This window comes from Cyprinodon tularosa, unplaced genomic scaffold (assembly GCF_016077235.1).
Source record: "Cyprinodon tularosa strain WSP-4 unplaced genomic scaffold, ASM1607723v1 ctg15, whole genome shotgun sequence".
In the NCBI taxonomy this organism is placed as follows: domain Eukaryota; kingdom Metazoa; phylum Chordata; class Actinopteri; order Cyprinodontiformes; family Cyprinodontidae; genus Cyprinodon; species Cyprinodon tularosa.
In genome coordinates, this window is record NW_024038331.1 from 249,689 (window position 1) to 272,512 (window position 22,824).

Consider the following 22,824-nt stretch of genomic DNA (forward strand, 5'->3'; position numbering starts at 1 on the left):
ACAACTAGTTCGCTTGTTTGAGGAAGGCACGTTGAAAATCTGCAGTTATCTTGATTGAAAAGCTAAAAATGGAGGAGTTTGGAAACACAAAATGTTATACAATATATACAGTATATGGTTGCCCATAATCCTTTCCATGAAAGAGTGTACAAGCACAGCTCTTTAACATCTGTAAGGCTAAAGGTTGTTAGCCTTACAGATGTTTAGCACAGCAGTGTGGAGTTCCTTTCTACCAATAACAGTGTTTTTACTGTGTTGACCTCCTGAAAGGTGAAGGAAGAGAAGCTAGGAAAAGGAGATAGGACCCACAAGTTGCATTATCTGGATGGAAGGCTTGTTTTATTTTTAGATTGAAGTTTATGAAAAGTACATTTTCAATCTTTTAAACTGTTTTATGAAATTGGATATTTAAATGTACAAAACATATTACTTCATAAAATGTGGTTCTGTTTAAGATGTAAGAGAATCGAAACTCATGCCATGCATAAGCACACATTTGCAATGTACTTTATAAAGTCATAGTTATAGCTAATACAGTTTAATGAATGTGTTTAAGATGATGTCACACATTTGTAATTAAACTCAGCATGAAAATAACTTTCCATAATGTGAATGAAACAAACTTGGCTCAGCCTTTCTGACTCTACTGCAGTGCATCAAAGAGCTCCACACCAGACATGACAGAGATCAAAGAGATATAACCCAATCTTCAAAACATGGAGATTTTCAAAAGCAATCATGAGTCTTGAACTTTTGCTCTCATTTTGTTATTCATAATTTTGTTTTATAATGATTTAATGTGTTTCATGAATGAATGTGAATCAATTAATGTTTCACATCATTGAGAATTGGAAAGAAAAAAAATCAATGTTTAGGTTGTTTTCATAAAAAAGTGAAAATGCTCCAGTGTAGCACTCCTACATAAAACCAAGAACTTGTATGTGTTTAGTGTGGTTTTCCTGCTGTTCTGTGATTCTTCAAGGTTTTGTTTTTTAAGAAAACATTGGAAACCAAACAGCATCTTTGAGAAGAACAGGACACGCTCAGTGACGTGAAAAAGGTTTTTAAAAAAGGTTATAAAACATAATCACCAGATAAGCACTCTTATTTAATCAAACATGAATGCCTGCCCTTATAGTTTGTAATAATGCACCAGTTTTGCAAAACTTTATGTTTGAGCATCTTGAATACTTCTTCCATTAGTTTTTTTTTCTTAACAAATAATGCAATCTGACTGATGTAAATATCATAAAGGTAATTTTGATAATTGGATCAAATACAGCTTAAACTCAATCTGTCAACTATTAAAAAGGATGGAGAAATGGGCTTTGAAATCTAAAATCTAAAGTCACAGAAAACCCTAACCTCCTCAAATCAATAATGAATAAATAATTTTAAAATCCACAGCTCCAACACCTTCCCTGCCCAACGTGTCTGGATGTTTCCAATCTCAATGCTGCGTCAGATGGGGTAGAAACATGGAGCTGGCTCAGCTGCAGTGCTCAGTGTTCATTACAGACCGTGAAGAGCCATCATCACCGGGAGCAGGATTCAAAGAAGTTCCTCACTTCCATCAGCTAACATGTGGCACAGCGTAGTTTTTTCTCTCCCGTCACATCAGACACATCAAAGTGGCTCTTGATCCCTAAGGATGAGGAGGGAGGAGAGAGTGGTGTTAAAATTCAAGGTGGAAAAAAACCATGATATCTTACTTTGAGATGCAAGAACTACGTTATACATCAGCATCAGAATTAATTGTTTAAATTCTTTTAAACGATATTTGATGGCAGAGAAGCAGTTGTATCATATAAATAATCCCAGGAAGGGTCTGCTGAAACCTAAAGTCTGCTTTCATTAATATGCAACTCTACTTATCCCAGTTAAGCAAATAGCACTCTAAAAAAACAAAACAAATTGTATTAGCTTGAACCTTTTAACTAGCTCACATTGGGCTGTTTATTTCGTTTTATCAGGTAGGTAAAGTAGATCTGACTGAGCCATTTTGTAAAAACCGGATCCATCATATAATCATTTTAAAAACAGATTTATTATATCTGGGTAAAAAGCTTTAAAAAAATAAGAAAGATTTAAAAACCTGAAATAAGATTTATAGATTTCAAAGAAGTCACAGGAAAATTTGATCACTACATCTCCATGGGGATCAAATTGAAATAAATGGCCACGTAGTTTTAAAAGGTCAAAGTATGATTTAATTGTTTTCAAATAATTATGGGCTCTCCTGAAAAAGCTATCTTGGTTATTTTCTTTCTGTAATTATTCTTCTTCATTTAACCTTTTGTTTGATTTATGTGCAGAAACAAACTTTTATAAAACTGCTTCCAATCAAACAGGGCTAGTGGGGCAAGTACCTCTCTTCTTGCTCAACAGAAAGTGATTTTTTGTGCCTAAATCGAATAAGATTAAAAATGCACACATGCTGAGGTGTGCATTTATGGCTAAGAATCCATTAACCAGTAGGCTTAAACTTTCTATTTTGCAGGAATAATGCACTTAAGCACTGAAGAAGTATTTAAACAAAGTGTTTCCACTTTTCTTAATTTCCAAGTTGCTCTAAGTTGCTTTTTTTTTTTTTTTTTTTTTGTTTCCAGTGGTGTGTTTTTTTGTGTCAAATTTCACAAATTTCTTTCTCATATGCTGGTGGTTTGTGTGGGGGGGGCTCTAGGAATAATCTTATTGATGTGAGAATAATTGTTTTCAGTTTTTTGTTAAATAGATGTTTTTGGAAGAATCCAGGGGAAATGGAAAAAACGTATTCAATGGGTTTCTATGACAAGTGGTTCTTGGCACTGATTCATAAGTTGCCTAAAAATAGTCATACTTCAGTAAGTCTGTATCTATATGGATGCCAATTCAAGTTTATTTTTTATTTTTTTAGGAATGCATATGTGGCATTTAAATTCTTAAAAAGAACAATCCACGTTAACAGTTATTTAAATTCAAGCATTGTGTACACGGCAGCTAACCATTTTCTAATCCGACCTCTAATCTAATCTAAAGCCAGTGCAAAAAGCAGCTTTATCCACTTTGGATTTTTTAAATCAATATATTACTAGAGATCAGGCTGTTTAAAGGAATAGAAAGATTATATCTGAAAATATCATTTTCTGTAGACGAAGGCTAAAAACTTTGATATCTAACATGAACAAACCATCATTCTATTAGTTTTGCAAGGCTTAAAGAAAAATGTAAGGAAATAAAAAGCAGCTATAGCCCAGAAAGCCACATTCTCCTAAACATGGTGGTTCATAGATCAGAGCCAAACAAACATGAAAGTCTCCGTATGGTCAACCGAAGAATAAAAACTTTAACAAGCCGCTAGAAAGTCAGGAGAAATAATAATCAGGTCCACTTTAAAAACATAAAGGTCTTCCTGCAGGAACAAATGCATATAAAGGATGTTAAGATTTGTTTGCAGTACTGTGTGTAAAGCCAAGGACAAAATTATTACCCCAGATTTTAATTTAGCCCTTTTTTTTAAAGCTATTTTGATAGGAGGGAATTTTCAGTGCCTTTTTGTAAAACTACTAGTTTAAAAATGTGAACAAATGATTTACACACAAGTAAAGCAGTTACTACTTCATAAAAAAATAAATCAGTGGCTTCAGTATTATAACCCTGAAGCACAGAGGTGGCAGCATTTACTTTTGGAGAAAGAAATCTGAGCTTTTTTTATTTGAACTTAGCACAGTTTTAGCTCACAAAGGAATACTAAAATATGATACTAAAATATGACAATGTTCCTAGTTGTCAAGAACTGACAAATAATAGCCACAACGCAAAGAACAAGTCTGGCAGAAGCAGGAGAAAAAACTATTCAAATAAAACTAGTGAGAGGGTTCTTTTGAGACCCCAGAACTGCAAAGATACAAATGATTTAATTAAGATAACATTAACCTCAACGCCAATGATCATTATAGCTCTGTACTGGGATAGATGGCAATAGGGACAGCAAAGAAGCTTCTTTAGGACAGACAGCTTAAAGCCAGCTGAATAATGCCAGGGGACCTGCAGGAGGACCAAGCAGGCTAAAAACATCTTAGTCAGATAAGGCAAGTAACAGCTTTATCATTAGTAATAACCTCAAACAATGTATTTCATGTCAAGAAACATGCCCAGGGGGGAAAAATTAGACATGATATTGTCAAGAATCCTAAATCAAATCCAAACAGGGACATCCCATTGATGATCTTTACTCTAACCCCCCTCAATAGACCCATATTGGGTTAAATCAGACAATACAGAGATGAACTATAGCTGAGATCCACAGCCTGACTCAGTGGTGTTCAGACAATAACTTTTGTTCCAAATAACGACAAAATCAAAGTTGTTGTGGACTCCTGATAAGTCAGAGAGGCAGTAGAGTGTAGTGAGAAAATCAAGTTCCAGGCCTTCATCATCTGATCTACCCTGAACCCAAACACCTCAATCCTGGTCAAGAAGGTTTAACAGACTCTTCTTCCTCAGGAAGCTGAAACTGGTACCCTGTGAACTTTTACAGAACCACAAAGGAGAACTTCCTGTGCCAAAACACAATGATGCGGTACATGAGCTGCACGCCACAGAAAGACCACTGCTGGATACGGACTCCAGTTACACTGGACAAGATCTACCGCTGCTGACCCCTCCCACTGCCTGTTTGTACCCCTACCTTAAAATAAGGGATACAGAACCATCAAGGCCAACTTTCCTCCTAGAACTACAACCCCATCGAAAAAAGTTATTACTGTATGCATGTATGTGTATGTATTAGGACACAGATAACGCTTATTTTAAAGATAAAACTTCACAACAGTAAGCTATTCATTTCTATGGGAGCTTGCTAAATCTGGTCCCAAGAACAGGCTGGATTCAGGACACTTATTAAAAACGAAGGTGCTTCAGGTATCAGATGGGCTAATAACTTCAACTATGCACAACTTTATTTCCTGAGTATAAAATAACAATTGAGAACATCTAAAAAGGAATGGATTAAGAATTATGACTACATAAGAGAATTTGGTCATATTTTTTTCCCCGTTATAAATATGTGATTATTAAAATGGCTAAAGCATCAGAATTTAACGCATCGGTGATGTATCGTTAAATGTTCAAACACAGGAAATGACACAGCTTTCAAACTCATAATTTTATTGGTCAGTACAATGAAATAAAACTGAAGATCATGTCTTCACCTCCTGCAGATGTTTACTCCTCAGGGCTGATAGTGCTGCATGCTGAAGAAACAACAAGAAAAAAAAAAAAAAAAAAAAAAAAAACAGACGCCTCCACCTTTCTAGAGTTGCGCCGAAAAATTAAATGGGACATTAAACTGAAGACATCTAGAGAAACTGGTGGAGTGAGCATGGCTTCACAAATAGGGAATTCCCAGGTTTGAACAATTGCAAAAATAAAAGAAAAACCAATACGCTTTATGAAAAGGATCAAAGGGGATTTAAACTGATTTTTCATTTAAGAAACTACAAGTAAACTTCTGATTTATAAGGGTAGCAGTTAGAACGGCTGGACAGGAAACTTGATTTAGAGAAAAAAAAAACATAGCAGCATCTAAGTCTTCTATGGTAATGGAAGTTGGGGGGACAGAAATATGAGGAGTGGTCTGCGAGGAGTTAACCTCCAGCTGACTGACGGCACCTGAACTATCTGACCTTTATTTAACTAAGGCTTCATTACAAATTTAACATTTAACGTAATAACTCGTACTGAAGAAAAACAACACAAAAGGGAATTATATTTAAATATTTATATATGTATATATCCACCTCTCATTTTCTTGAATCTTCTGTCTTTCCTCTGCAGCCTTCTCGGAGCCTCCTGGGATCTTGTCCGTTTTTCCTTCTCCTCCGTTTTTCCTTCTGTTTGTTAGCTTCTGTCTGTTTAACCGTCCTTTGATGCCATCAGGGATCTGCACAGCTTTAAAGAGTGTGGATCTGAACACTCTCGATTAGCTAGCGTTTACCCCGCCCACCCCCCTGAACTCAAGATGGAGACGTCAGTACCGTGGGGGTGGGAAGGGTCTCTTCGGAGGGAACATAGGACCGTCTCCTCTCGGCCCTGGCCACCCCGGCCGCTTGCCTCTAAACCTCGGGTCAGGGCCATTAAAACGAGGGAACGGCTGGCGAGGCGGGCCTCTTGGATTTGGATGGCGGGCCAAGTGCGGTTGCCGAGGCGGAGGGGGCCGCTGACCAGGGTGGCGCATTTCATGATGGGGAGGGGGCGGCCGCCTTGGGCCGTACTGACGTGGAAGTGGGCGGTTGTGATGTTCTTGGGCAAAATAAGGGTCCCTTGAAGGTGAGCGTGGGGGAGGAATGTGCCCACGGCCTCTGGGATAAGGGTGAGGAGGACTGAAATACGGCTCGTCGGCTGGGTAGTATGAATCATCGTGGAGGAAATGGCCATCAGATTGTCCAGGATCTTCATGGAAACGCATATCCTCTGGTTGGGGAGGTGGATGCGGGTCATGGAAAAGATCGTCTGGATGCATGGATGAATGCTGATGGTCATGGTCTCTGAAAAAGCTATCCCCTCTGCTCTCCATACACCCCCCAGCGGCCGTGTGGGGTACAGGTTCCTGCTGTGGGCGGTTAACCAGACCACCGCCTGGGGATGTCACCATGGGATCAAAGCTAGGAGGAGGGGGCGGTACTTTTGGGACAGGAGGAAGAGCTCCTCCAAAGAAAGCAGAGTTGACAGAGGGACCCTGTTTGGAAACAAACTCCTGATGCTCCTGATTTTGCTCAGTTTGGTAGGGATAAAGTCCTGCTGTTCGATTCTCTCTCACTCCTGGCATCAACATGTTGAAGCCGCTAGGCTGCTGAGGGCCCCTCTCTGGGTGTTCATCACCAAACCAACTCTGGTTGTTTGCCCTCTGAAATCCTTCGACTGTCTGTGAGATGCTGGAACGGCTTTGAGCTGCCGCTCCAAAAGCAGGCCCTCCTGGATGCATGGCAACATGTTGATTATGTTCAGCTGCTGCAGGAAGCCTGCTCTCTAACATCTCCTGCTTCCCGAATGGGAAGGACTGGAAGACCTGGCCGTTCTGGGCCAATTCTGGCAGCGGGTAAGCTGGATGTTGAGGATTGTTGGGGTTCCTCTGCATGTTATTCTCAACTGCTACAGGAGCCGTTTTGGCTGCTCCATCCACAGAAGACTGATTCTTGCTCGTAGCCAACGCAGCTGACACCGTTTTATCCATCATCTCATCTTGAGTCGGGGTGCCTCCTCCCTCGTCCCTGACTGGGGTTCCCTCCTGGTTTTCTGTACCAGTAACTGGGCTAAAACTCTCCCCTGCTCTAGATGGGTTTGTTGGAAAACTCTGATCAAAGCCACTGAATGCAGGGTTTCCCTGCAGGAAGCTGTGAATTTTAGAGTCTAAGCTCGAAGAGGAAACAGACGGTTCTGGATCTGTACTCAAATCCATATTTCTGTGCAGAGCTTGGACCAGTGCAGAGGCTTTGTTGGAGGTTTTGGGGGCTGCCTCTGAGTTCTGATGTGCAGCAGTGTTTGCTGCAGAATGTACAGTTGCAGGGATGGACAGAGCAGTGCTCTGAGAATGTGCTGCTGATGCTGGTAAGGATGAGGAAGTTGTCTTGCTTGAAGTAATGGGGTGTGGGGCTACATTTGGAGACGGGAGGGGGGTAGTACCTGTAAAGGAATAGAGAGGACAAACAACTCAGTAAGTACAACGCATATGTAGTGCTCTTTGTTAAATCTACAGTAAATCAGATGAGGACTGACCCTTAAAGTTGCTATGGCTCTGAACTTTGGACAGGGCACTGAGCAGGTCTGCAGGACTCACATCCACCTTAGAAAGGAGGTTCACTAGTGAACTGGCATCCTGTGGCACCAAAGGAGGAGCGGGTTTGGGTATCGCTGGAGGAGCTGTAGGACGATCCTCCACTGCTGTTGCTGCAAAACAGAATATTAGAGTCGCTTTCATACATTCACCCATAAAATAGACATATCTGCTATTTACACATCTTGATGTTATATCACATCACACCTTCAGATTTCAGCTTCTCTAATGGGACCAACAGAAGGTAATGCAAGGATAAAGTGGGAGAAAGAAACTATGCATGGTTTTATACATTTATTTATAAATCAAATAACCACAAAGTGGCTATATTTAGATTCACTCCTCTGTGAATCAATAATTTCTAGAAACACATTTTACTCCGATTACAGCTGCAAGTCTGAAATTTGATAGTGAATTATGTCTGTAAAATCCACTTCCTCACAGCAGGGGTATTCATCTTGCTTCTCTGTCATAAAAGCCAAATTTGTTGGGTTGGACTAGAAGTTAGCAAGAAAACAGAATCGTTATACCATCACATTAACCTCTGAGCTACAGCTTTGGTTTGGTTGGTTGGCTGCCGAGCGGTCTGGTTGACCGCTCGGCAGCCATGTTTCGTTAGTTTGCAGCCCCATTTCCCTGTTTTTCACATAATAAGGCCGTTTCATTAAAGCCTCAACTGATCAATTGGATTCATGCAGAGCTTAAGCTAAAGTGGATCCAGAAAGAACATTTAGTTTTGATACAGCCTTATTCCAATTGGTATAAAATTGGGAATCATTATTGAGGAAAGAGCTCCAAGTATTTTTTGGATGCGCTGAACACACAGTGGACTGCCTTTACCATTTAGGTGCCACTTCACCTAAATGTGCAATAATTTCATACATGTCCCCAAACATCACCCTATAGTCTAGTCAAAAAGCTCGATGTCTTTACATGTGGCTAAGGCATCGGGCTGTAAGTTCCACAAAGAGACTTGAACTTACCTGTGCTTTTTATGACTGGGCTGAAGCTGCTGAGGATGGAGCCAATTTTACCCAGATCAACATTTTCCAAGGCGGCTGCAGGTACAGCTGCAAGAGGAGCAACAGGAGCAGACGCAGGAACAGTTGAAAGGATTTTTTTGGAAATATCTGCAGGAGCGGCTAAAGGAACAAGTGGAGGGGCGGCTGAGGAAACGGCTGGAAGGACGGTGGAGGGAGGAGCTAAGGGAACGGCTGCAGAAGGCCTGACCGGCTGGGTAATCTGCTCTGTTGCTACAGATGGCTCACTCTTTGCAGGGGTTGGAGCAGAAACGGCTGGCTGAGGGAAGGACTCATTCTGCTCTTCGACTGAAAGAGAAGAATTGGTAGAATAGTCAATACAGGGATTTTTCTTTTTCATTTTACATCACTTCCCATAAGCAGAAAAGACATTTCACCTATGATGCCACCGCTGTCTATTTCCTCCTCTGACAGCTCCATGTCCTCCACCTCACGGTTGTCGTTCCCCCCGATGATCTCTGAGGGTTTCGGGGACGCTCCTGGTGAGGACAGAGGACTCGGGGCCGGCGGTTCTGCGTCATCATCCATGGCAGAACCATCAAGGTCTGGATCTGGGTGCGCCAACTCCAGGCCGTGAAAAGGGGATTCCGATCCTGTTGGAGATGGAGCGTCTGCAGTCGGCGAAGGGATAGGAGACTCATCCAGATCTGGTAAGGTGGCCTTCAGGGCATCCAATTTACGCTTGAGGTGGGAAACCCTGTTTGCAAACGTTTGGTAGGCCTGAATAAAAAAGCAGAAAAACATTACAATTCAAGAACAACACTTATAGAAACTATAAGATTCTATCAACCACAAACTGATGAGGAAAACAGTAACTGAATATGACTAAAACAATATTGGCTAACAGATGCAACAACAAAAAGAAGCACAGGCTAGAGCTTAAATACCTACATTAGCAACAATCTTGACCTCTTTGTACTGCATCTCATAAAAGATATCTGCATTCCCAAGAGCCTCAAGAAGTGCAGGACCAATTTTGCTTTGTTTCTCAAAAAACTTGACAAACTCCTGTAGCTGAGAACTTCCCTCCTCAAAATCTCTGGAGAATTTCTTTCCTCCTGCTTTATCTGCAAGAGAGGAACATAAATTAAAGAACACCACGAGAAACGGCTTATTCTAAGATTCCAAGTTAAAACTGAGCTGTGTTGGATGGCAAAGCACGTAAAGGAGGCACCTTTGAGTTTCCTGAGAGCATCAGAGCTGAAGATGTCAACTCTCATGGCTGCCAGCTGTTTTTCTTTGAGGTCAACCTCCTCCAGGGATTTCTTGTACTTGTTTAGTTGGTCTATAAAAGCCTGGGGCTGAAGCAGAAACAGATATAGTTCAAGCTTTAGGTTAATGGACACAAAGATGTCTTCTGTGTTCATGGAGGTGGTGACCTTATACTTCAGTTTAATCTCACTCACCACAAACTCAGCAACAACCTTGGATTGCAGCTCAGCTTTAGACACAACCGGAGCTTTAAAAACATTAAAAAGGAACACAACACATAAAAATCCACATTTATACTTGTAGCATATATCTAAGCTGAACAGATATGAAGAAAGGTTTAAGTAAGCATAACGTTTAACAGGGGGTGGGAAACGTACAGGTTGAAATGTCAGCAAGAATGATGAACCACTCACTTTTTTGCTCCACAGGTGTCTGAGGAGGCGACTCTTCTTTAACCAGGATATTCCTGAGATCATTAACAAGCGTGCCAGAATATACATCCCTCTCCTCCCAGATGGACAGAATCCTCTCCACAGATTTTATCATCTTCGAGTCACTCTCAAGTCTGAAAAAAAAAATCAAAGAAGAATATAAAAGAGCAAAGTCTGATTTGTGGCAAATTTGAAAACAAACCTTGAAACGTAAACGCTTCACTGAAGCTTCATGGGGCTCAGTTCTTCCTTTAAAAGCAACTTGGAGATGTTTACATGCTTCCTCAATGCTATAGCAATACCTTGTACTTGCAAATAAAGCACCTACCTGGATGATACTGCAGCAGACAACATCTACGTTAACATATGCAAACCTTCCCTTGGTCTGATCTAAACTATGGTTGATCAGAAATTCAATCTGTCTACAAGGACACTAAATAAAATTAGCTGATAATTACATGTGTATATATGGACCTAGCTGGCGATCAGATTATATCCAAGGCTGAACGATTTTTCCAAAAGTCTAAATTGCGATTATTTTCAACCGATATTGTGATTTTCTTTTGCACTCACCACATGCATGTAAATGTTTCACTCCAGGGTTTCAGTTTTACCTTAAAAGCTGGCTTGTCTAAAGTCTGTTGTTGTGGAACATTAATCTAACATTTGTTTGGAAAAGTGGTAACTTTTACTTGCTAGCATAGATCGGAGCGCTAGCTAGAAGTTTCTCCTTTATTTTTAGTGGCAGCAACTCCACTTTTAACACATGCAAATTGTCTCTTAGTCTTGTTAAATGTAACTAGACCAAAATTGAGCATCTCTGCAATTTCAAAATTTCATTTTTTTTATTGCAATTATATTGCAAATGCAATTAATTGCCCAGCCCTAAATAAATAATTTAAGCATGTGTGGAAATACTAAATTTTCTGGACAAAACATGCCACACATGCGTGGAGATTGTTTTACTCCAAAGATCCGAATGGACGTGTACATGGATGCCGACCAGGACGGCAATCAGAAAACCAACACCTCTCTATTTTCGGAATCGAATCTGATTAGAATAGTCAGGCCGGCATGTTTACATGGCACCTTTTTGATCTGACGAGGCCTTTAATCCGATTATTTATATCCATGTAAACATAGCTACTGATACATTTAATAGTGGAAAACTGATAACATGATATTCATCACCAGAGCGGAGGCATGCAAGGACAGAAACACGAGCTGATCGAGAGTCTGGGATTATTTACAGCGTTTAATGGCAACATTTTATGTGGTTCTGTTTGTGAATATAAACACTGAATAAACACCCTAAGTTATCACCTAAAAGTGCTCATTTAGCTGTGCTGCATTGTGGAGCAGTATAACCTATCTACTGGCAAAGAAGGCGATACACAAAGTGATTGCAATGTGATAAAAAAGACCAATAAACCAAATAAAAACCAAAAATGTTCATCCATTAGCAATGCTAATGTAAGTGGTAGTCCTGCTTCTTAACAGTTAAGTGGCGCATGAAGATTTTTTTCCAGCTTCTTTAATGTAGGGCTGTTTTAGAGGGAAACATATATGTGAACTGAAGCAGATTAAAATAACAAGAGCGATCAAATGTGTCAGTAGTAATAATCCAGATCAACGGTTTTGAAGTATCAGTGACATGGCAGAAACATCAGCGGACCTTTATGATGTCCCACTGTGTGACAGAGTTACATATTTATTTGCCTCTAAAAAAGTTGCTCTGATTTTATCACAGGGTGTGAATATTTCTTCATGTAATCTAATCAACCAGGAGACAAACTAACACCAGGTCCGAAAGCATTTGAAGGACCAACAAACCCTTTATGTTTTTCTTTGAGAAATAGAAAAATATATATTTACAAATCAAAAACAACATTCTTTAAAATACATGCTTAGTATAGAATAAATTAATATAATCCAGATTCTGGGCATCTTAAGATTTTGAATGAGAGCAAATTGTCAATTACATTTGCTAAACTTCCCTAAACATAAAGGAGCTTTGTGACCATCTAGCATAGGTTTAAGCCTTACAGTGTTTGACCCCAGTCCCCAACTGCTCCCCAAGCCACACCCAGGACCCCAATTCCCCTACAGTGACAAACACAAACATCAGAACAGAGGTTTTTTATTGTGCTGACCTTGTCCTGCTAAAGCACATTCTACGAGCTACTTACTTGACCAGCTGGAAGGCGTCTGGCAGCACCTCAGCAAACGCTGTACGATAATTAATGGCGTTTTTCCTTTTGCAGTTCTGAATGACATCATTAGCCAGGTACATCAGGTTCAGTCTGTGGGAGGCATTCGCTGTAGAGGGAAAGATAGAGAACAGCATTAGAGAAACAAAAGAGATTTCACTGTCCTACAATGACCAATCCACTATTGGATCCCAGAAGAAAGTGAACCAGTGAAGAAAGTTAATAACTCTCATATAGTTCACAAATAAAACGTCTAACTAAGGATGAAAGTTACTGATTAAATAATTAATCTAAATTTGATTGATCAACTAACATTTAATTGTAACTTCATACGAACCTAAGTTTTCTCTTGTAACGGGAGGGTTTTTCCTCAAAATGAGCTAAATATGTCTTTTAATGTCTTTTTCCATCAGGTTATAAATGTTTTGTGGAATTTGCTCCACTTTTCTATCATCACACCCTTCCTTCCTGATCACAGCTGCTTCACCATGCAGCACAGCTAAATGACTCAAGTGTTTATATTTATATGTTTAAAGTTCATTCTGCATCCTTGTCGCTATTAAACAGCGTAAATAATCAAACTCTTAATTGATTTGTGTTTCTGCTTTAGCATGCCTTCGCTCTGGCATTCCTTCTCTGGCAAATACCAGTGAGACTTTGCTGAAGAATGAACAGTGGTCCCCTTTAGAGGATGACCAAAACATTACAACACTGAAATTAATTATCTTTAAACTGACAACATCAATTATTGGGATTAACCTTTTTTTATTATTATTATTTTTAGGCCCTAGTGGATTTTATTTGAGTATTTTTCAAAAGAAGGCAAACAGGACTAGAGCTTAGAGAGAAGGGGAGATATGCAGCAAAGGTCACAAGGCTGAGACTCGAACCTCTGACAGCCTGAAGGACTAAAGCCTCTGCAAATGGGTCACAGGTTTTACTCCTTACCACAGCTGCCCCTCTGTGATGGAACAAATTTTTATCTAACAAACCAATAACCGATGACAAATCATAACTGGGTCATCTGTTTACATCCCTATTTTTTATTTTTATTTTTTTAAGTTTGAGAAGAAGCCCAACATAAAAACAAATGTGACGATAATGAAAAAGAAAATAGAAGAACATGTAATTTTAGTAGTTAAGCTATGAAACGGATGACACAGAACCACTAGGAGTTACCAGGCAGCCAACAAGTGAACAATAGCTGACCCTGTAATGCCTGACTGTAACCTCCATCCTGTGTTTCCTGTGTTCATTTACTCTAAAAATGTTCTGAATAATTCCTTTGATAACTGCACTAAAAATAGTGCACCAAATCTCAAAGTTCAAAGGTCATGGCCATGAAATCAGAGAAGGAAGAAAAATATTTTGCAGCTAGCTCAGATCACCACTATCTTGATAAATGTTCCACAAACAGAAAGGACACTTCCACCAACTAGGTAGAAGGATTTTGTAAAAATTTTTTAATGTTTATTGTTCTTGTGGTTATTGGGTATTTAAAGTTAGTTTTAAGGATGCAATATATAACATCATATAGTTAGTGTGGGAAATATCCATACTATAGACAGCATTAATATCCAGCTAATACATTCTAAGTGTTTTAAACAGCATAGATTTAAATGTTAATGTAATATTCAGACAGATGGACAGTCTCTAGAATGCAGATGCCCAAACTCTTACGTAAATTGCATTGTTAAATGCTGAAGAAACAGAGTGTGTGTAAAAAAAAAAACATGAGAAAGAACATTGCCCAAGATTTACCAACATTATCAAAATTGCAAGATATTCTAAATTCGAACACCTCTAGCTAATAAATTTCTGTAACTTTTGAGGTTTTTGATTAGCAATTTATTAAATATAAGCATAGAATTGACAAACTGGGTCATTTCTTTTTCCAACCAAAGTGAAACCATGCGATATTTACAGTAAAAACGGACTGGGTGAAACTCTAAAATGCGATCCAGCAATTAAGTGAGACAGACAATATCTTTAACAATGCATTTGTTTACATGTTGCATGTGTAACCAGTGACCACACTTGATTGTTACCTCTTACCACCCAACTAATTTTGGACATACTGAAGTGGCAATGCCTATTAAAACTGGATTCATTTTAAAGTGCAGAGCTTCTAGTTTTCGTGATAAAAATCTCCACATTGTGACTGTTACAGAACTTAAACTACATCTGTTTAAACATGTTTAAAATGTGAGGATTTTCTATATAAAAAAATCTATTTTCTAGATGCCACATTTTGATGCTATTTTTACATTATACCATACATGACGTATGTATAATTTATTACACTTGTAGTTCTTATTAACATGCACAGAACTTTAAATTGGTGGGATGACGTCCATTGATGCTATATGTTGTTTTGTACCAAATGGGTCCATTCGGCACAGTGTGCCATATATGTGTCTAAATGAGCTAGATTCTGTTTATAAGCATTTTACAATTTATTGAGCAATACAAAAAACATTTTCCTATTTTGAAAGCTCCAAATCTTCTTCCAAAAATACTTCTTTGAACAATTTCTTTGAGAACCAAGTTCGTAATACCCCTGGAATGACCTGATGTCTCTCAATCAAGAGGCTCAATAAACACATAACAATATAAGGGCAGAGCCGACCAATAGTCCCTACTACAGATTTAAAACTCTTCTCATTGGCTGCTATATTATGCATTATATTTTCAGAAATAATATGTATCAGAACGAAAGGCTAGTGGGAAGAGAAGTGGAGCTCTAGCCCACCTACTGGATACGGTGATAACAAGCTAACATGGAGCTGGAAACAAGCACACCCAACAGCTACCACTCTCCAGTAGATCTGTATATAGGATAAGCCTAATAGATTTAATTTTTTTATATTTTGACCAAATAAAAATAGGTTTTGATGAAGTACACCCCCAATGCTGATTTACTTTATGGAAGATACAATTCGAAATTCTTTTTCTGTGAATTATTAAAAACAACAGGATCCTACAGGTGAATAAAACTGAAAAAAACTGATGTCCATGAAGCTGGTATTGACTGAAGAATAGATTGTCAGGATCCTATCATACAAATAAAAATGCTAGGGCTGCAACTATTGATTATTCTGCTTATCAATTAATCTCTTGATTTTTTTTATATTAACCAGAAAACAAAAGGTGCCTTAAATTTAAACCAGTTTAATCTAAATCTATGTCACTCGAGGAGTTCTGGATAGAAAATACATACAGACAAAATGTTTCTCTAAAATACAAGGTCCTACATTTTATTTTACAATTTCAGCATATGTACTACTCCAAGTGTTTGTTCTATCAGTTAATGGCAGGTTTTAGAGTCTTCACACCTTAATTAACAATTAATCAATTATCAAATTGGTTGACGATTATTTCAATAATCGATTCATCCGGTTGATTCAACTCTAGAAAACAGCCATATTCCTTAGTTGGTGTAGACCCCCTGGAAAATTGTTTATAATCAATCTTAAATTGTTATATTTTAGCTAAAGCTTTGTTATTTTTAAATATTCTGCAATTGTTTTTAAAGCATCAAGAATTTAATAAGAATCAAATATTAGTATTATTTTAACCATTATAATCAGCCGTATCTGAAATACTTAAAAAAGTGATTATTTTTGTCTGCATTAAAAAATAAAGCTATTTATTTAGTAAAAGTCAACTTCCCTATACCTAATTAAGCTCATTGCAGTATTAGTGATACACCAGCACTACAATATAAGCCTCTTTGTACTTTCATACAGAGCTAATTCTTCCTGAAACTAATAACTGTGATCCTTTAATAGCAAGTTTTCTGATTAAGCCCAGAAAATCCCCGATGAAAACTGTTTATGAAACCTAAACCAAAAGATGTAGAGTGTTGTAACTTAGCAACAAGCAGTGGGAAAAGGTTAGAATTGCTTTTTCCTTCCTTACAAAGAAAGGTTTATTTGTTCTCTGCGTGTGTAACTACTTGAGCACGTTCAAGGTGAACTGACAGCTGCATCGTAACATTGCCGGTACAGATAGTGACGGCTCTCATGGCCGAGCTGCTACTGTTAAGCATCAACATAAGTGTTTTCTTAGCCGTTAGTCATTGGCTACACGCTACTGCATCTCAGAACTGGAAAAAAAGAGCGAGCTAAACACCAGCTGGTCCGACCCGGACCTCAGATTCACAGATGGCGGCACACAAACGGACCATGACAAAAAGGGGATAGTTACATCACAGACTTACAGTGAAAATTTAAGAAAAATTAAGAGATTTATAAATAATAAAGCAAAAATCTCCTGTGCACAATTAATGTTGCGGCATTTTTTGAAGTATTTCACTCCTACCATTAATTATAGAGAATGTGATCAATCAGTGGGAGTGAAGGATTATAAGGATGGACGAACCTCCTTATAAAAAGCATGATTTTAAAATGAAACAACCAGAATTTTAAAGTTCTACACAAAGTGACATTTTTTAAACAATGTAACAGCACCAAATATTCAATATACATTATCATTTGTTTTATAACAATTTAGACATCTTTAAAAGGTTATTTATTGATTTATCATCAACAAAACTTTAACTTATTGTCATCAGCCTAATCTTAATATCACTTCCAATCAGAGAAACCTGTTGGTAAAGAATACTTTAAACTTTGCATCTGAAATACTGAAAATTATTCTGGGAACTAAATTCCTGTACAAATTTCTAAACCAATTAAAACAACCTGTTGTATGGTCTTTGCTTAAAATACTACAGTTATCATCAAGTTCAGGAAGATCACCACTTATGGAATTATTTAAAAAATAAAAAGTAAGTTTGCAGTACACTGTTAAAAAACTACTTTGCATGACGTGGTTAGACGTTATATAATTTTTAACCGTAAGGGAAGTTCGGATGTAGCATACGAGTTTCTACCTTTTCAAGCTGAAAAGGTCCCTCTTCATATAAACTAGTCAAACTGAAGGTACATTTCTCATCTCATTTTGAATTTCTATAGTGATTTTAGATGGTCTTGCAGACTTAGGTGTGTTTTTCTTCTTAAACATACGACAGTTAATTATAAAATAAAGGAGCCAGGGAAAGAGAAACTGAAAGCGGTAAGAAGCGACTGAATGAGGAATATAAGGAAGATATAATCATCTGGTGAAATGGGAATTTTGTCTCTTGAGCTTGTAGCTCCAAATAAAAATAGATATGTTATTTGTTTTATTATTATTATTATTAAATGTTATATTGGAGGAGTTTCCAGGGCATACCAAGATCATTTTCCTAAGTTTGTAAAGGAATCTAACTGGGGTATTTCTGGTAGTCTTTCCGAGCCTTTCATATTTTTTATATCGATATCAGAATCAATTTGCATCAACTTAAGTTCAGAAATATACTCTGATACAAGATTTGACCGTATCGCCCACCTTGACTGCTCATCCTAAACTAATCAGATAATATAAGAGTTAGTTGCTTTTTTTTTTTAAATCCGGTGAAAATACAATAATATCTCTAAGCTTAAGTTCCCTCAGATATATTTTTATATCCATGAACAGGTAGCTTGTGATTCATTCCACCCCTTTCTCACTGATAAGCGATTTTGCTGTATTTACTTCCACTTTCATATTCAGCAGCTCTCACTGAAACCAGTTAGTGACCAGCCTCCCATGAAAACGTTACAGTCAAACAATGTTCCCCCAATCTTGCTGCAATCATCTATGGTTCCCGTCTCCGTTCCTCAGGGACCCCTGCTCTGCTTGTTTTAGATGCGTCTCTGTTCCAACACAGTGTCTAGTGTCATGCAACAAGGACACAGGAGGAGGGGTTTCTGGGGAAAAGGGTTGGAAACCACTGATCTACATGTAAGCTTTAACAAATATTTTAGTAAATTGCACAAAGAGAGGTAAAAGTCCATCAGAGGAGATAAGTACATTTACATGAGGAGCATGAATACATTAGAGTTTAAATGTAATAGGTTACCAATGACTAGATCAGAGCAGCCCTTTACAATTGTGCAACTGCAGAAAACAAAAGTTTTCCATCTACTACTACCGGTTAAATACACAGGGTTACACTGAAAATGAATGTAAGAATGACTAATTAGGGCAGGATGGAAACAGAAATATTTGGGATATTATTAAATCTGATTCAAAAAGAAAAATCTAAATTGACCACAATTTTTATGAGCAGCTTTTCAAAATAAATAAGAGTAGCTAAAAACCGTGGTCTGGACATATATAGAGAGAAGTAGATGGAAATCCAACAGAAAGTGTTGGAAACACAAAGTCGTTGTTAGTAAAATATCAGAGCACATGTCGTCAACTTTGAGGATTTTTATTTTGCAAGCACATGTTGATTAGTATTCTCATTAAAAAAAAATCGTTTGAATGCTTTTGAAGGAGAGTAAGAAAAAATAGATTTCAGTTCTTCAGTGAGCCATCAGAGCAGATCAAGAGAAATCAACCAATAACAGGCAAAATTTTAAAAGAAAGTCATCTATTAACGCAAATCTAATGAAGTTTCAGCGTTGGTCGATTTTGGCTCCGTCCAGGGGACAAAAACTGTGTTTTTTGGCCTGGAGGAATATCACATTTTCCATGAGGACCAGCGCATAGCATGGCAAAATACTTGTCTCTTGGTAGCTGAATGTCAACCCTGTACTGAATTTTCATGAATGTAGCGTCTGTTAGGGAAATGTAGTCCCATCGGCTTTGTCTTTATAGCGACTGGGGGAAGTGACGTGTGCCGCAAAGCAGTTTGCAGTCTGATACAGGCCTCTCAGGCCGTGACAGAGGTGTCATTCAACTAGTTGTAAGTCGACGCATAATCACAAGAGCTGTGAAAATATTTTACGAAGGTTGAAAAGTTACTTAGTGTTGGTTTAAAAGTATTCAATTTCATGATGAAAAGAAACATGCATTTTACCAAAGCAATCGTGGATAGGTAGCCAATATAAATAAGATCAATATTAATTGAGAATCATACATCAGGAAAACTGTAAAAAAAAATCTAATAGTCTAATTTCAAGGTTAGTTTGAAAGAGGTTTTAAAATCTGCCATCTGTGATCTTTTAGTTACTGTTTTATGTTTAGTGCCTCTTCAGTGACTAATAAAGCCCAACCTCTTGGCAATAAAAAAAGGCAGCCCTCAAGGAAAACAGGTAAATTAATACTCAGTCTATCACATGACCTCACCTAAATATCAATAGGGGTCTACCAAGACATAACTTCATCAAACGCCAACAAAACTATTCAATAAGGCAGTTACTTTAACTGAACAAGGCTGTTCTCCAAAACCACAGAAATTCTGAAGAAAAAAAGGAATCCAGCTAAATACAAACCTTAACTGGTTAGAATATAATCATCTGGAGTGATTTCCAACCCAAAGTTTTCAGTAATTAGCTCATTTATACGACAACTTTACTCAGGATATAGAAGCAAACCATGTACACAAACAATCATATTGTGTGCAATCTCCTATCCTAGATCAACTCCTGGATACCTCTATTAAAACTGTATAACAGGCTTGAGAAAGCAAAAGTAATATATAGACATAGCTACAAATGAATGAATGGCTAATTTATTTATCAGTTAATCATTAACTGGAGTATAGAGACTGTAAAATATGCATTTAGAAGAAAAAGAAACATGAAACGATACTACAACAATAAGCCCATAAGCAACATTATCTGAGTGGGCCCCATACGAAGTACAACACCCCACCCCGCCGTTGTAAACAACCAACACGAAACGTGCCCTATAAATACAGATTTCACCATTCTTCACCTTCACTAGACATACTTTAGTAAATTCTGCTGTAAAATAAGTCTTATCGGGCTACCCTCCTCACCCACGCTCTCTCCATTCATCTCCTGGTCGCAATCTTTACTCACTGTAGCAGCAACTTCCACCATTCCCTCTTCACTTCTTTGAAATAACTTGTTTATTTTGGGAAGTTTTTCCGTTCTTCATGCAGCTCTTTTTTACTTTTTCTTTTCTGGAATCCACTTGCCTACCAGCTTTTGGTATCCAACGTCGCTAACACATTGTACGTTTCGGTTATGGTTTTAATCTACGCTCTGGATTACCCATAATTCCAAGTTCAATTGTAAAAAATAAAATACTCAAATACATCGTTCTTTTAAGATCTTTATTGTGGTTTGAAACATATTATATGAGTTTATTTTTTACCAACCGTCTAATGAACTATACACAGTTATTAACATAGTAATTTAAAGCACCACTGTCTGTTTTTCTATTGGTGTCGTGTTTAAACGTCTCACCATCCTGTTGAAATCTGCTGTGTATTGCGGCATAAATAAGGTCCGGTCAGTAAACTTAATGTCAGGTGGGTTTAAGAAGAAGTTTTCACACCATTACATCTGCAAAGAGATGTCCTAGTCCCCAATTGTATAGAGGACTACCAAGGGGACTACCTAAGAGGTCGGGGTCCCCTAAGCAACTGCAGTCTCTGCTTGCCGATATTTACGCCTTTGGTATCGATGTATCGGATCATCGGCTGTTGGATCGATGTATCGGTACAAAACGATTATCATTTACACCTCTATATCGTACTAGCTTTGAAGATTGGGTGAAAGGGTAAGTCTGGTCAAAAAGGAATAAATTGGCAGACAGAAGAGATCATCATCCAAACTGAATACTGTTCAGATGAAGTGAGAAGCAGACAGGTGAATGGATGGATAAATAGACGAGAAAGACAATCAACATATAAAAAATGTGGTAATAAATAAATCCTAAAACTTTAAATGATTTTCCATACAATTGTTTTCTATTTTAATGAGTTAAAAAAAAACTGGATTGAAATGTGTTTTTTAGATCAATTTGGACAATTGTACTTTAAACTAGAACTGACTGAAGCTAGTACATATTCCTTTAAAAGCGGCCTCGATTGCCTAAATAAGTATTTATTGAAAACCCTAATTAAATACCTTTTAAACTTCCATATTAACATTTGCTAACCCAGTTCCGACCGTTGCAGCTGTGTTGTTAGCAGGTATAAAGCTACTCACATTTCCTCAAACACTTCATCCACTGGCGCACAATGAGGCTGTGGTACTTCTTGTTGTCTATGCACCAGGCGGACAGTCCCTGGATGGAATCCATGGTGTTGGTTAGACCTCTGAACCTCTTCTCCAAACTGGCTTCTAATGATCCGCCTGTTCCCGCTGCCATGTCCCCGGGATTCAGTTTCTATCGCTCCGACATCAACTTAGCTTGGGCTAGCACTTAGCTTAGCATGCTAGCTAAACCTTACACAAACACCATTGCGTTCAAAAGCCACTCGGCAGTTTCCCGCTGTGATTTTACAAAGAGCTAAAACTCGGCTTAGTTCTTTTTAATCCTCTTCTCGTGTTTAAAGGTTATTCAGAATGAGGTTCTTTCCCGGAGATAATTTTTCATTTCATTTAACACTTTTGGTTAAAACTTAGCGCCTTGTGACATCCTGATGCACAGATGTACATTTCCGGAAAACGCTGTGGGTATGGTGCCCCCTAGTGGAAGGGAATGCAATATTAAGCGTAGCACACGGCGCCACCTGCTGGGTAGGACTTTTTTTTCTTTACAAAACAGAATTGTGCAAATATTGTAATTCATGTCTTAATTGTTGATTATTTTTAATAGTGAATATATAATTTTAAAACAGTATTTTTTATTTATTTATCTATAAATATATGCATTTTAAAAACAGACTTTGAAGCCAATGATTACCGTCCATTTCTCATGAAAACTGGCAGGTGTATTTACAGTGGCAATTTTAAAATGCTGTTTATGATAGGGTCAAAGAAAGGTTTCAGACTCCTGATCTAACAGATAAAAACTGTGATCCTGGCTTAACACAGCTAAATCTTAAGCTGGCAGTAATTTCTCAATACCTGTCAATATAAATTTTGAAGGTTAAATATCAAATTGGTCTGAGGGGAGGGGCAGTTACGGTCTATTCTGTGACCTTATATCATCAGAAGTTTAAGTAGTATAATGCAAAGCTGATCTTAATAAGTAAAAGTCTCTTAAAATAACAGTGTTTTTCCATAACTTGAGATATCAAATGAGATTATCTACCGAATGAATGCATTTTTATTCGATTACAATAAGAGAATTCGGTATGTTGCACTTAAAATAAGATAATGGGT

General features: G+C 37.9%; 1 protein-coding gene across 1 annotated transcript; it reads right to left on the minus strand.

Annotated features, from left to right (window-relative positions):
• Positions 1-1,156: 1,156 nt before the first annotated feature.
• Positions 1,157-22,163, minus strand: rprd2a (regulation of nuclear pre-mRNA domain containing 2a). Its single transcript, XM_038279282.1, has 11 exons — positions 21,703-22,163; positions 12,686-12,815; positions 10,479-10,630; positions 10,260-10,312; positions 10,028-10,154; positions 9,745-9,920; positions 9,231-9,573; positions 8,797-9,141; positions 7,756-7,926; positions 5,781-7,662; positions 1,157-1,645 (listed from the first exon to the last, which is right to left on the minus strand). The coding sequence occupies exons 1-10, from the start codon at positions 21,863-21,865 to the stop codon at positions 6,011-6,013; spliced, it is 3,312 nt and encodes a 1,103-aa protein (XP_038135210.1). The 5' UTR covers positions 21,866-22,163; the 3' UTR covers positions 1,157-1,645; positions 5,781-6,010.
• Between the last annotated feature and the right edge of the window lie 661 nt (positions 22,164-22,824).

Bases quoted from the DNA above. Each gene is read 5' to 3' on its own strand.
- rprd2a (XM_038279282.1), bottom strand. From the start codon at position 21,865: ATGGCAGCGGGAACAGGCGGATCATTAGAAGCCAGTTTGGAGAAGAGG. The intron at 10,155-10,259 runs GTGAGTGAGATT...TTTCTGCTTCAG, and splicing joins AGGTTGTTGCTGAGTTTGTG to CCCCAGGCTTTTATAGACCA. The intron at 9,921-10,027 runs GTGCCTCCTTTA...CCTCTCTTGCAG, and splicing joins TGCTCTCAGGAAACTCAAAG to ATAAAGCAGGAGGAAAGAAA.